General features: G+C 42.1%; 2 protein-coding genes across 2 annotated transcripts; both read left to right on the forward strand.

Annotated features, from left to right (window-relative positions):
* The first annotated feature begins 2,929 nt into the window (after nt 1-2,929).
* Nucleotides 2,930-8,653, forward strand: LOC108923043 (schwannomin-interacting protein 1). The gene is made up of 7 exons (XM_018733495.2): nt 2,930-3,324; nt 4,965-5,242; nt 5,427-5,545; nt 5,759-5,843; nt 6,391-6,522; nt 6,813-6,930; nt 8,129-8,653. The coding sequence occupies exons 2-7, from the start codon at nt 5,012-5,014 to the stop codon at nt 8,224-8,226; spliced, it is 783 nt and encodes a 260-aa protein (XP_018589011.1). The 5' UTR covers nt 2,930-3,324; nt 4,965-5,011; the 3' UTR covers nt 8,227-8,653.
* A 2,533-nt stretch (nt 8,654-11,186) lies between these two features.
* Nucleotides 11,187-12,432, forward strand: LOC108922967 (P2Y purinoceptor 3-like). The gene has a single exon (XM_018733382.1). It carries the CDS (start codon nt 11,215-11,217, stop codon nt 12,430-12,432), a length of 1,218 nt encoding a protein of 405 aa, XP_018588898.1. The 5' UTR covers nt 11,187-11,214.
* The last annotated feature ends 1,539 nt before the right edge of the window (nt 12,433-13,971 follow it).

Consider the following 13,971-nt stretch of genomic DNA (forward strand, 5'->3'; position numbering starts at 1 on the left):
CCATAATACCTATTCCCAAAAAAACCTGTATTTCGGGACTGAATGACTCAGACCAGTGGCTCTTACCTCTGTAGCAATGAAGTGCTTTGAGAGGCTGGTGCTAGCATGTCTGAAGGTCATCACAGGCTCACTGCTGGATCCCTTCCAGTTTGCCTACAGATCAAATAGGTCTGTGGAAGATGCTGTGAACATAGGGCCGCACTACATCCTGGAGCACCTTGACTCAACAAAGACATATGCACAAATCCTCTTTGTGGACTTCACTTCGGCCTTTAATACAATCATTCCAGACATCCTTCACTACAAACTCAGTCAGCTCCCTGTGCCAACATCCATCTACAACTGGATCACAAGCTTCCTCACCAACAGAGAGCAGCAGGTGAAGCTGGGGATATTCACATCTAGCACTCGCACACTCAGCACCGGTGCCCCCCCAGGGATGTGTGCTCTCCCCTCTGCTCTTTTCAATATACACAAACGACCTCACCTCCGCGGACTCATCAGTTAAGATCCTGAAATTCGCTGATGACACTACAGTCATAGGACTCATCAAGGACTGCGATGAGTCCGCATACAGACGGGAGGTGGACCGGCTTTCTTTGTGGTGCAGACACAACAACCTGGAACTTAATACCGGTAAGACAGTGGAGATGACAGTTGACTTTAAGAAAGTACCTTCTCTGCTACCACTCACTATCCAAGGTTCTACTGTGTCCAGCACTGATTCCTTCAAGTTCCTTGACACTACCATCCGCAAAGACTTGAAGTGGGAGAAGAACATCAGTACCATAACAAAGAAAGCCCAGCAGAGGATGTACTTTCTCCGCCAGCTAAGGAAGCACAACCTGCCGAAGGAACTGCTGTGCCAATTCCACAGGGCCACCATTGAATCCGTACTATGTTCATCAATCACTGTCTGGTTCGGCTCTGCCACCCAACCGGACAAGCGCTGCCTTCACACACTGGTTAAGTCAGCAGAGCGCATCACCGGGACCAACCTGCCTTCCCTCCAGGACCTGTATATGTCCCGTGTCAGGAAATGGGCTGAGAAAATCATAGGGGACCCCTCACCCCCACTCACTGTCTGTTTAGCCTACTTCCCTCGGGTAGGCGATACAGACTAATCAAAACAAGAACTACCAGACACCAAAACAGCTTTTTCCCGGCAGCCATAAAGATTCTAAACACCCTCCTATAACCTCAATCTTCACTGGACTTTTTACTACTACTGTACCCTACTTGTTCAGCACTACACCCATGTGCAGTATGTTCTTACATCTTTTGTGCAATATCATGTGCAATATGTTTCCTTATATCCTTTGTGCAATATCATATCCATGTACAATATGTTTCTTTATATCTTTTGAGTAACATCATACCCATGTGCAGTATGTTCTCCAAATAACTGACAACCACTGCACTATAATGTCACTTTATGATACAGGTCAATGCATACTTTTTTCTATGCTTGATCATTTAGTTGTATTATGTCTACATGGTTTTATGTTCTGTCTGCATTATACTATGTTCTTGTCTGCTGCATTATATTATCGGTAATCATGTTTGTATTAGTCTATGCCTAGTTCAGTACGTGCTTATGTAGTCTGTATGTGTGAATGCACACTGTAGATTTGCTCTAAACCGGAAACAAATTCCTTGTATGCTCAGGTATACTTGGTCAATAAAGCTGATTCTGATTTAAAATATTTCTGTATATTGATTTATTATGTATTAGGACAATTATTGGATCCTGCCCAGGGTGTACCCCCAATTAGCCTTATTCCTAGTGTTTCCGGAATAGGCTCTGCTTCACCGCGACCCTGACCAGAAGAAGAGGTTAATTGAAATTAGATGCATGGATGATATTGAAGCAAGGATTCCGGGAATTAAACCTACAACCTTTTGTAGGATATGACACCAGTATCGACAATCTGCCAGCCTGTTTAAATACATTTATCTATCTGGCATTTTTCCCCAAAGCGACTTATTAAGCTATTTTCAAGTATTTACCCATTTATATAGCTGGGCTTTTATTTATTTTTTACTGGAGCAGTTTAAGGTTAATGCCTTTTTCTTGGGTTTTACAGTTGGAGGTGGGATTCAGACCTGCGACTTTGGGATCTAAAGGCAGTAGTGCCAACCACTATGCTACCAGCTGCCTCCATACAGTACACTATTGTATAAGAAAATGACCTTTAAAAAAAAAAACTTTTGTACAATTTACTCAGCCTGTGGAGAGTTTGCAGGTTCTCCCGTGTCTGCTCAATTTCCTCCGGGTCCTCCGGTTGCCTCCCACAATTCAAAGAGGCGCTGCTCAGCTGACCCATAGTCTGAGTGACAGACAGAAAGTGTGTTTCACGGGTATATTCATGAGTGACCCATTAAGTATTGTATCTAGCAGTGTAAGTTACCTTGGTGAATATGGCATTTGGTATGCGTATGGTGGGATGATAAGACTAGTGTTCATTGAAAGTCGCTTTGGAGAAAACCATTACAAATGAATAAACATAAATGATAAAATCCATTTCCGACGTAGTAGACTACTACTGTTTACAGATGCTGTTTAAATGGTTTTGTGTGCACCGGTAAACTAAGCAGCAAAAAGTACACAGCAGAAGGAAAGAGCGACATTGACACTTAGTTTTAATCGAAGTTTGCAGTAATTTCTATTGAGTGTTTTATTGAAAGACACTTAGCCGACTAAATTAACCTAAATGCAATAACTCGTATTTGCATTTAATTATGCACTAGTATGTAATAATATTCACTGTGCCTTATTGCTATTTAAGTGCTAAAATAAAAAGGGGGTGAACTGAGACGGGGAGAATCGATTCTGTCTCGTGATCCCATCGCTTGATTCGCATTTTCCACATTTTCCACATCTGGTTCCCAGCCCATGAAATCGGACACCTGGATGTTTCCTGTCATTCTCCTCCTTCTCCTTCTCCGTCTTCTGTTGAGCAAAAGCTCTTTACATGAACTTTTTCCTGAACTTGTTTCACTTTTGCTCCAGTGTTCACCGTGAATAAGAGCCCCGAAGCGGCCGTGGCTCCGTTCCGCCCTCTGGGAGACGCTGAAGCGCGGCGGTGGCGGCGGCGGCGCTCCGGCGTGAATTCCAACACGTTTCCGAGTGGGGAAAACAAACGGCGTGAATAGAGGAAGGGTGGAGAGAAGGAGGAGGCTGGGAAGGAAGGAGAGCAGCAGGGACGAGTGTTTCCTTCTGTAGAAGGAAGGGGGCGAACCGAAGAAAGTTGCTGAAGGAACACTGCGGGGGATCTGACAACAGCTGGATGAGGAAGGAGATCGAGGGCTGAGCTCATTTTGGTAAGTGCCTCTTACCACACCGACTTTGTATTCTGAAACTGGTCAGCCTTGGCTTTGTCACTGAAACTGATCTACAGTCAGTGTAGCCTTTTTCACTGAACTGATCTAACAGTGTAGCTTTTAACATACTGATTTACACACTGTAGCCACACTGAAACTGATCTACTCTGTAACTTTTAACACTAATACTGATTTACACTGTAGCCTTTTACACGAAACCTGACCTACACTAGTATTTTACACTGAAATGTGTATCTCTACTATAGCTTTTTACACTAAAACTGGTCTACACTATGGTTTTTGCCCTAAGACTGTTCTATACTGTAGCTTTCTATTCTAAAACTAGATACACTGTAGCTGTTCATGCAACAACTGGTCTACATTACAGTTTTTATACTAAAACTGGTCTATAATGTGGTCTTTGCACTAGCAAAAGTGGTCTAAACTGTAGCTTTTTATACAATAAATGGACTACACTGTGGTGTTTTTAATTTAATCTGGTCTTCACTGTGGTTTTTAACTAAAACTGGTCTATATTGTAGTTTTTGTACAGTAAAATTGGTCTACACCATCATTTTTTATGCTATAATGTTGTTTTTTTGCACTAAACCTGGTCTACACTGTGCTTTTTATGCTGCAGCTGATCTTTTTTATAGTAAATCTAGTCTAAATTTTAGTTTTTAGTTTTTATCATACAGATGGTTTGCAAAATAGTTTTTTTTTATGCAAAGCTTGTCTGCAATGCATTTTTTATAGTAAAGTTGGTCTAAAAAAGTCCAAACACACAAACCTGTGAGGTATCCATCTCTTGGTTTCCATTTTGCCTGATTTAACAGCACAGTATAGTCCATGTAAATATTATACTTTCAAATGTCTGTCAACAATGTACATATCCAAATGACCCCAGTTTTAGGAGTTATTTGTCTGTTCTCTGCATGAGGGAATAATAGACTCATGTGCTGCTTAGGTGCAATTTTGCTTCAAGCCCTTGTGCCTGTACTCACACCTGGGACCAGGTATTGTTATTTGCCCTTTCTAAAGAAAGGCTAGTGTGGGTCAGCAGGGCAGCTAAAAATATAGATAAATTGCAGTCTTACTAGCTTTTGCCTCAGTTTGATTTTAATTCATATCTTACTGATGCCTTTTCTTGTGCAAGTACTGTGAAAAGCATTGCTTCAGAATTTAAAATTATCTCCCTTCCATACAAAAAGGAAAAATTATAAGTATTGTAATAGAAAACCTCATGCTTAATGAAAAACCATTTAAAGATGCTGGATATCTGCAATATGACAGTCTGAATCATGAAAGTAACTTGTTTCCAGACTTTTTGTCTTCTGTCCCAAGGAATATTACTTCTTTCTCTGTGTTTCTATGCACTTATTTTAAAGAACTGTGATATTGTTTGTGCAAATGCTGGATATCAACATAATAACAAAGAAGAAGTGTTCTGTATCATAATTTCCCAAAAAGATAGAAATTACGTACAACTGTAGTTTATGTTATACAATAAATATCACATTATATCTAAGTTTTCTGTATGGGTCTGTGTGAGAATTTGGACCTTTTATGAAGCTTTTGGGAAGATGTTTTTGTCACCTTTGCTTCTGCTGACAATGTTGGTCATATCTGACTCTTTACAGTGACACCCGCATCCCTCCCCCTTGTCTCCTGGCCTTCAGCAGTTCTCATGATGGAGCAAGGAGTGGAGGGAGAGAAGGAGCGACAGAGAGAGCGAGGAGAGGAGAAGGAGAGTGATGAAGCAGAGGACCTTGGGAAGGCTATAGAAGGAGCAGCCCTTGTGTGGCAAGAAAGGGGTACCGATGATGACCTGGGCCTACCCATCATGCACTGGGAGGCCCTTAGTTTGCGAATTGCTGAGCTGGAGAAACAGGAGGAGGAAAGGAGAGAAAGATCCAAGGTGAGAAAGCATGACAGAAGGACACTGAAGTTAATATGGTAAAAGTTATGAGTGATATGAGTGTTTTTTTCCCAAAACAAAACAAGACTTGACAAGAAGACAAAGAGCCGCCTTAAAGAAATCTTTTTCAGTCAGTGAAGTTCATCTGTCTGGCTAGTTCATCGAGTGTCTACTCATTCCCCAGTGTACTAGTGTCCTGGAGCAAGATGGTGTGTCTGGGGTCTGGAGGGATTCAAGTCGAAGAGACGTATGGGATGACAGCGAGGACGAATGCAACAGCCGTGTCATTGCTCTCACCTCAAGGTAGCATCTGAAACACCCTGTTCATAGACTTTTCCTTGTGCTCATTAGTAGATTTATGGGGTGATACATACCATTTCTTTAGTCCTTTACATATTAAGGATAGCTTAATATTTCATCTTTCAAATTCAATGTGTCATAATCTCCAAGACCCACATTCTTGCCCACTAATGCATTAAAAACACTGAGGAAGAATTTTCCCTTTTTCTATACTAGGCTCCAAAACCAGATGAATCTTCAGCTCTGCTTTATCAACAACAGTGAGAGTGAAGATGAAGATGATGAAGACACTGCGCAGCCGGTAGGGGCAGGAAAATGACAGTGCAAAACATGTTTCCAGTGAATTGGTGACTCTTCCTTGCCATTTGTGCCATTTGTGTGAATGTGCTAGGGAGTGATTGTGTGACATTGCCCTGCTATGGACTGGTGTCCTGTCCGGGATGTATCTTATACTCTGTCCTTCCAGGACAGACTCTGGACCACTGTAGATCAACATTTCACAAACAATTTTTAAATGCAACAAAAGAGTAATTGAATAGACCAGACAGTGTGCTTCATAATCTGGAAATGGTAACAACACACACACACACACACACACACATTTTCGGAACCGCTTGACCCATACGGGGTCGCGGGGAACCGGAGCCTACGCGGTAACACAGGGCGTAAGGCCGGAGGGGGAGGGGACACACCCAGGACGGGACGCCAGTCCGTCGCAAGGCACCCTAAGCGGGACTCGAACCCCAGACCCACCGGAGAGCAGGACCCGGTCCAACCCACTGCACCATGGTAACAACAGTAACTTTTAATATTTTTACTTCATAAAATATTTCTCTATCACTCTTCAGCCCCCCCAAGCTAGGAACCCATCCCCAACCCCAGTGACTACAGGTGGCAGCAGGTCAACCGGCTTCAAGCTGGAAGTGAGGGCTGCACTGACCGCTCTCCGAGACAAGCTGCGGACTGAGCAGAAGGAACAGGTATGGGGTTGACGGAGCTCATGAAAACAGGAGAACAGCTTTCAGCAGAGAACATGACCAAAAAGGTAGAAATTTCCCACAAATGGTGAAACACACATCTTATGGGTATATATCACTTGGATCTTACCCAGTTTTACCCATTTGTTACAGCTGGATATTTTACAGAAGCAATTCAGGTTGGGTATTTCTCAAGGGTATCCCTGCATGGCTCCTTCTAGGAGCCTAGTTAGTCCATAACCACTGTATTACGTGTTGGGCATATAATCAGTCTGCCTCATCCTCTTCCTCAGTGTGTACCGTGCTCTGATACTGTGACGAAAAGGAAGAAGTTGGAGCGCAGTGACCTCCAGGCTCTCAGTCTGAAGCAACTGGATGCACTGAGGGTCTCTCTCACCCAGAGTGTTCATGGTAAGGTCCTGAGACACACACGACACTGCCTTTTACACCTTCACACCCTCTTCTGAAATATGTCATGGTTTTGATACCGCTGCACTACTGACTGCTGTTTTACATTCTGTTGAACCTTATGAACAAAATTGTGACTGGAAGAAACTAGTTTGGAACTCAACATATTCATAAACAAGAATTTCACTTTTAGCACTAGGTCGTAATAGAAGCTCAGTAATGCAGACATTCATGGATTTATTCATGGGCTAGATTTTTAAAGACTTCAGATAAAACTGCAATTAATAAAAAATGCTGTTTAAGTCTTTGATTTTGTTACAATCACCTTGAAACAACATTAAAATGAAAGCTAATTTATAATTACAAAAAATAAAACCTTCCTGACCACTTTAACACAGATGATGTCCTTCAGTTTATTTATTGGTTAGATTCTGTAAAAAGCTTGAATAAAAACCCAAAAATTAAATTAAAAATACTTTGTTTTTACAACAATAATTTTTAACGTAAAATGATAAAAATACATTGTCTCCACAAACCCCTGTTGAGTGTTGGTTGTTGCTGAAAATGATCTCAAACTTCTATTGTGTTTGGGTGTGTTTTACTGCCCAAACTGGCTGGACATGTAAATACAGGATGCTTTCGCGCTGCATTTTGAAAATAGTGAAGAAAAAGCAGTTATAAATAAACAGGAAAACATTTGTATTTTTGAAAATTTGTTACTTGAATGCTTGCAACAGGAGGAGCCAATGTATTTATGGAACGCAACATTTTCTCTCTTAAAATGTTAGATTTACATGCTAAGCTACTTGTAATTATAATTTATCAGTTTATATAGTTGGGTCATTGTTACTGGAGCAATTCAGGGTAAAGTACTTCCATCAAGTGCACCATGTGAACCTGAGGCCTCTGATCATAAAGTGAGGGCTTTAACTATGAGCCTATTTGCTGCTCCACATTTGCGTCCATAATGATATAGTAACACTACTGATTCACTGCCAGACACTGAGTAAAAATGCTGATGACAATGCTAAAATATCAAGGCTCCTGACCATCCTGACAGTATCACACTGTCAGCAAGACCGTACATGGGGCAAAAATGGTTCTGGCAGAACTGCTACACTAAGACAATGAACCAGGGTCTGTCCACTTCCTTGACCTTTACATCTGTCTTCCTGTTTGTGTACTTGTCATGATCCACCAGATCTGAGCTCAGAACTGGTACGCCGACTCTTGACCAGAGACCAGCTGCGGACAGAGCAGGATGCTATGCTCCTAGAGGTGCAGGATATGACATTGTGATGTGACCATTTGAACTGCAAAGAAGCCACACGTCTCTACTGGATGATATCACTTTTTGGACACTCCTGCCAAAATGGCTGGGAATAAAAGCTGCAGTGTGTTGCCCAACATCAAATTGGCAGGCATGGACATTTTTAAGGGAAGTTTTCTTTCTGCTTTTATGATGGTGTTCAGTATTGAATTTTCAGTATTTTCAACTTTGTATGCTGCTTTTGATGCCCAAGGAACTATATGGCTTCCAAGCCATCGTTGTGGTGGTAACAATAATGTGGAATGATCCTTACGCAACTGTTGTATTCCCTGTGCTTCTCTCTGTTTGCTAAGGAGCTCATTGTAGCCATATGTTTGTGGAGGTACTCGTGGGGCTGTCTCACTGCACTGGCCTGACTTTGTTGGCCTCTGTTTGTCAAGCCCCAGAAATTTTTCTATTCAATAAAAGTACATCACTTCCTATATATCTGAATATTACTGGGAGTTTGTGAATATGTGTGTGTGGGTACATGCCATAGAGTTTTTATTATTAGTTTTCATTTTTACTTATTATTCATTTTTTAGTATGTTTATAGGATTTCACATGAAAGAAAGCACTGGGGCAGGAAGTAGCATAGTGGTTAGAGCTTGAGCTTAAGGGATCCAGGATTGAATCTTACCTCCTGCTATACTACTCCTAAGTAAGATACTTGCCCTGAATTACTCCAGTACAAATTACCTAATGTAATAAATGGGTGATTGTAAGTAGGTAAATTGTGTACATCAGTGTGGAGAAAATTTTTAAGCTAAATGAATAAATAAGAGGTTAGTTAATGTGCCTATTTGGGGTCCAAGTGTCAGTATAAAGCTGAAAAAGGACAGAGGTCAACCCTATGGGTGCATGTTTTTATGTCCATTCCCAAGCTTGAGCATGCGTGCACCCTCACTGACCTATAGCTCAAAAGCCCTAAAATCACTGAACACCTGTTTGCAAACAAGCAGGTCAGCAGTAAAAAGTGAAGGGGGAAAGACAGGGTGTTGTAAGAAGGCAGAAGGAGTTGTGAGACAGTGAGAAAGAAGTACAGATAGAATCCTGCCATGCAGAGCTGAGGAGGTGTGGACTGTGTCATTGAGCTGTCTTCCATGGTTGGCATGGCAAACAACAAATCTGATGAATATAGCTCCTTAAGAAATGGAACGTTCCTCTTACAGAGGGAGTGTCTGCTTAAATGAAGGCATGTGTCACAGAATGAAGGCATACCACTGAAACAGGAGCATGTTCTGCCTGTTAAAGGATGAAGCAGTGTATATCAGTAAGTTTTCACTCGAATGCCTTGCATGTGTCTTTGCATGCAGCCACAGTGCATAGAGCTTCTACTGTTTGCTGTACCAGTTAAGCAGAACTACAGATTATCACTCTTCCCTTGGCCTTCTGCCTTAATTCATATTTTTACCTTGATGTCAGGGGGACCACACATCACCATGCTCTTGTATGTAAACCTAATGGCTTTATGATCAGTTGCAAAGTCCTAACATCTCCCATTTTCAGCTTTATCTCCACAGTCACATGGTCCTTAATAATACAGCAGTAGATTTTAATACATTAATTGTTTTAATGTAAATGTAAGGCAATGAAGGTCTGGGAAAAGCCATAAGGGGAGGGAGTCATGGCTACTGCAGGATGCGTGTTTTTCCATCCTTTTGCATTCTGCCTGGCTTTAGTAGTAATACATGATGGATTGCAGTGAGTAGTTGTCCATCTGAGGTTGTAAACCTTTTAAAATATCGTTCAAAAGATATCAGATATACAATAAAGCAAATCCCCAAGCAATATCCTATTGGGTATCTAACAGGAGGCATGTAATTGCGGTGAAGCTCCTTAGTTTGAATTGCACACAATGAGGAGAGAAGGTCAAAACACAGGCTTGTATAGAAATCTTTGTTTACTTTTACTTTTATTCTTTTATTGTTTCCTGTGAATTACATGAATGAAAGACAGAGAAATGGGAGAAAATAACAGCACATTATACTGTGAGCATGACTACAAAGAAACACTACATTTTGAGCCCTTTACATGGTGGGATTATATGAAAACTGGCTAAGTTTGACACATAGTTATGATGATCTCCTGGTGTGTTTTTCTTACTTTTTACCACTGAAGCAGAGAGATTCTGGACTGCTGCCCTTGTTTACACCTGTTATACTTAAGCAGCTGCATTATAAATGGACACACTTGCCATGGGACAGGCAGTGTGACATGGCATCATGTGAGCATGTTCAGATCTCAGCAGTTCAGGAGTGGTTCATGTCACAGTTCTCTAATGCTGTCTTACAGCTTGCAGACTCACTAAGTAATTATGCAGTGATCGGACATGTTTATTCAAACTGTCAAAAGCTTCCCAAATGGAAAACAGGTAGACCTGGAAATGACAGTGTGGAAAGAGAGCTGCACAATCCATTGGTCCGTCATACACGAGGGTGAATGAAAAAGGGAGAGGAGGATAGAGAGATGGAAAAGCCATGAGTAAGAATGGTTACTGACTGAGGAATTAATGGAGTGAAAGAGAGACTGAATCAGCAACATCCACTTGTACCAGAGGGCAAACAGCATAAGAGGTTGTGCAAGAGGAGAATCAGAACTGGCTGGAGGGAGGGAGGAAGGGAGAGAGGGAGGGAGGCGGAGGGGCGGAAGGGCAAGGGTGCAGTGGAGAAAGCAGGTTTTTCGTATGTGGGATCAGGGCAAGTGGAGATGAAACAGAGAACGGAAAGACCAGACACTGATCCTGCATTGAGCAAGAGTGAAATTAAACTGCGGCGCAGCTTTCTTTTTGGTGGAGAGTTAAAGAGACGTATCAGCGAATTCGGAATCTGAATGATCCATCTGACAGAAAGCGAAGAGAAAGTGAGGGAACAGAGGACTTAAAGAAGATCAGGAAAAAGGAAGGATGAGAGTACAACACTTTCACTGCCATGGGAAGTAATGCGCTCATTATAACAACAACCGCTCAGGCAGGGCTGATGGGAACAAGAAGAGAAAACGTGACCTCCTCGCCCTGCATCATTGACGAATCCTACAAATACATCTTCCTCCCCCTCTGCTATTCCTTCACCTTTGTCTTCAGCCTCTCGCTCAACTCAGTGGTCCTCTACCGCTCCTTCCGCCGCACCAAGCGCTGGAACGCCTCACTCATCTACATGGTCAACCTGGCCTCCACTGACCTGATGTACGGACTCTCGCTGCCCCTCCTAGTCGCCAGCTACGTCATGAGAGACCACTGGGTCTTCGGGGACTTCATGTGCCGCCTGGTACGCTTCCTCTTCTACTTCAACCTGTACTGCAGCATCTTCTTTCTCACCTGCATATCTGTGCACCGCTACTTGGGCATCTGCCATCCGATGAGGACTGTCACCATGGAGACAAAGAGGGCTGTCAAGGGGACCTGTTTGGTGGTGTGGGCTGTGGTGTTCATATTGACCAGCCCCATCTTTCGCTTTGCTCAAACAGGTAACCTCACCAGAACAGTACAAGAAGGTAGCCGGGCAGGGATGGGAGTCAATGCCGGACCAGTAGAGGTCATTCAGAATTGCTGGGATGATGCCATTGACACGGAGTTCCGGATTTATATCCCATACGGCATAGTTCTCCACCTCTTGGGGTTTTTTGTACCATTCACCATCATCGCCTGGTGCTACTCCCGTGTAGTCCTGACGATCATTCGAACCCTGCGCCTGCAGCCGTCCATGCACGGAGTGGAGGTAGGAGGAAGTCCAAAAAGCAGTGGAAGAGCAGGGAAGAGAAGAGGTGCTGTGTCTGTCACCCTGGGGCCACAGTCCTCCTACGTTCGCCGCCGTCATAAATCCATCAAAACCATCATCACCATCACCCTACTCTTTGCACTGTGCTTCTTCCCCTTCCACGTGACTCGAACCCTTTTCCTCATACTCAGAGTCACTAAGGGGGTGGAATGCAACACCATGAGGATGGTTTCCATCTGCTACAAGATCACCAGGCCGCTGGCTTCATTCAATGCCTGGCTCAATGCCCTGCTGTACTTTCTCACCAAGGAGAAGGGAGCCCGCTGCTGCCCTGCACCTGACCCTGCGCTCCATGGCCTCCTCTGGCCCCTACGGATGCTTGGAAGAGGGGAAGATGAAGAGAAAGGAGGTAGGGAGGCAGAAAATAATATAGACAATGAATCAAAATCATCAGGAAATATCTTCCGAGGCCTGGCTTAGATGAAACTCAAAGACAAAAAAAGAGGCAGAAATAGAATATTTTAATTACATTGCTGGAGATGATTAGGAGAATGATGACCAAAGGAGAAAAAAGGAAAATATTTTTTAAAAAAATCACAAGTCACAAAGGTAATTTATTTATAAGAATTATCTGCACAATATCTTTTGTCATTTGAAACAAACATTAGTTGTGTAATAAACTGTATTATTATTTCCAACAATACTATGGTCTGAGACACCCTTAATCACAAATGACAAATGTTTTTCATCTCCTGTATCTTTTACATCTCTTAGTTGAGACTGTGGCTTCAGCTCTTAACATACAACAGTTATTTAAACATCATGTTGCTCTCAGAAGTATAATAAAAATGTTTTAGGTACATGATGTACAATTTTTTATTTGAATATATTTTCTTGGTGAGAAATATCTATGTTGGTGGATATTACATCTGTCATGTAAATGGGTTTGAAATATGTCAAATATAAACTGCTGTATTAAACGTGCTGTTGTCTTGCTTTTACTAAACGTGTAATAAATGTCTTGTAGTGTGATGTCCAAAGGATTAACTATAAGGTAAATCTTTTCGTCTATCTCCAGAGGTATGTCAGAGGTTCAACTCAGATATTACTGAGTGTTTTATTACAAACAAAATACTGCAACACTACATTGATGTCATGCCTAAGTAATAATGTGTTACAAGCAACTCACTCCAAAAGACTGTGAATAGAAAAAATGTCACAAGTCATGTAATTTCTATTCATTCACAAAAGTGTGAGGCAGTCAACTGGGGCCAACTAGATGGAAACCATAGACTTTCTAGCATCCATACAAAAGGATTGTAAGTAAACCTACTTTGCTTTTCCAATTGCTCTAACAACTAAGGAACAGACGATCCATGAAGACCTCAGCAACAAATATTGCGGGTGCCTGAGGGTGCCCTGGTAAATGATTAAACTTAAAATGGTTTGTGCGTGTCCGTGCTCCGGTGGGCTGCCGGACAGAACAAATATGTTTTGAAAAACATTCTGTAAAATCTGTATTAGTAATTTCATATGTCCCTTAAATGGGTATGCAGTGGTATTTTGTTCTAGGATTACATGTATTTTACATTTAGCTGATGCTTTTCTCCAAAGCAACTTACACTGTTAAGCTACTTACAATTATTTACCCATTTATACAGCTGGGTAATTTTACTGCAGCGCTTTTAGGGTAAGTACCTTGCTCAAGGGTGCTACAACTGGAGGTGGGATTCAAACCTGCAACCTTTGGATATAAAGCAGTAGTTCTGATCACTGTGCTACCAGCTGCTCCCTATGTATATTGCTAATATGTTAAGTGAACATGTGCTCATTGGCCTGGGAGCCCAAAATCAATTTCTTACTCACTGGATTACATGCTGACAGTGGGAAGTTGAAAATCAAAAAAAAGACTATGAGATCCAAATGTAAAATGACAGAAAATGACATCCACACACACACACACATTTTCAGAACCGCTTGTCCCATACGGGGGTCGCGGGGAACCGGAGTCTACCTGGC

The sequence above is a fragment of the Scleropages formosus genome, chromosome 13 (assembly GCF_900964775.1).
Source record: "Scleropages formosus chromosome 13, fSclFor1.1, whole genome shotgun sequence".
In the NCBI taxonomy this organism is placed as follows: Eukaryota; Metazoa; Chordata; class Actinopteri; order Osteoglossiformes; family Osteoglossidae; genus Scleropages; species Scleropages formosus.

Excerpts from the sequence above, each read along its gene's own strand:
- LOC108923043 (XM_018733495.2), top strand. The coding sequence starts at position 5,012 with ATGATGGAGCAAGGAGTGGAGGGAGAGAAGGAGCGACAGAGAGAGCGA. Across the intron at positions 5,243-5,426 it reads AAAGGAGAGAAAGATCCAAG|TGTACTAGTGTCCTGGAGCA; the intron begins GTGAGAAAGCAT and ends CTCATTCCCCAG. Across the intron at positions 5,546-5,758 it reads GTCATTGCTCTCACCTCAAG|GCTCCAAAACCAGATGAATC; the intron begins GTAGCATCTGAA and ends TTTCTATACTAG.
- LOC108922967 (XM_018733382.1), top strand. The coding sequence starts at position 11,215 with ATGGGAACAAGAAGAGAAAACGTGACCTCCTCGCCCTGCATCATTGAC.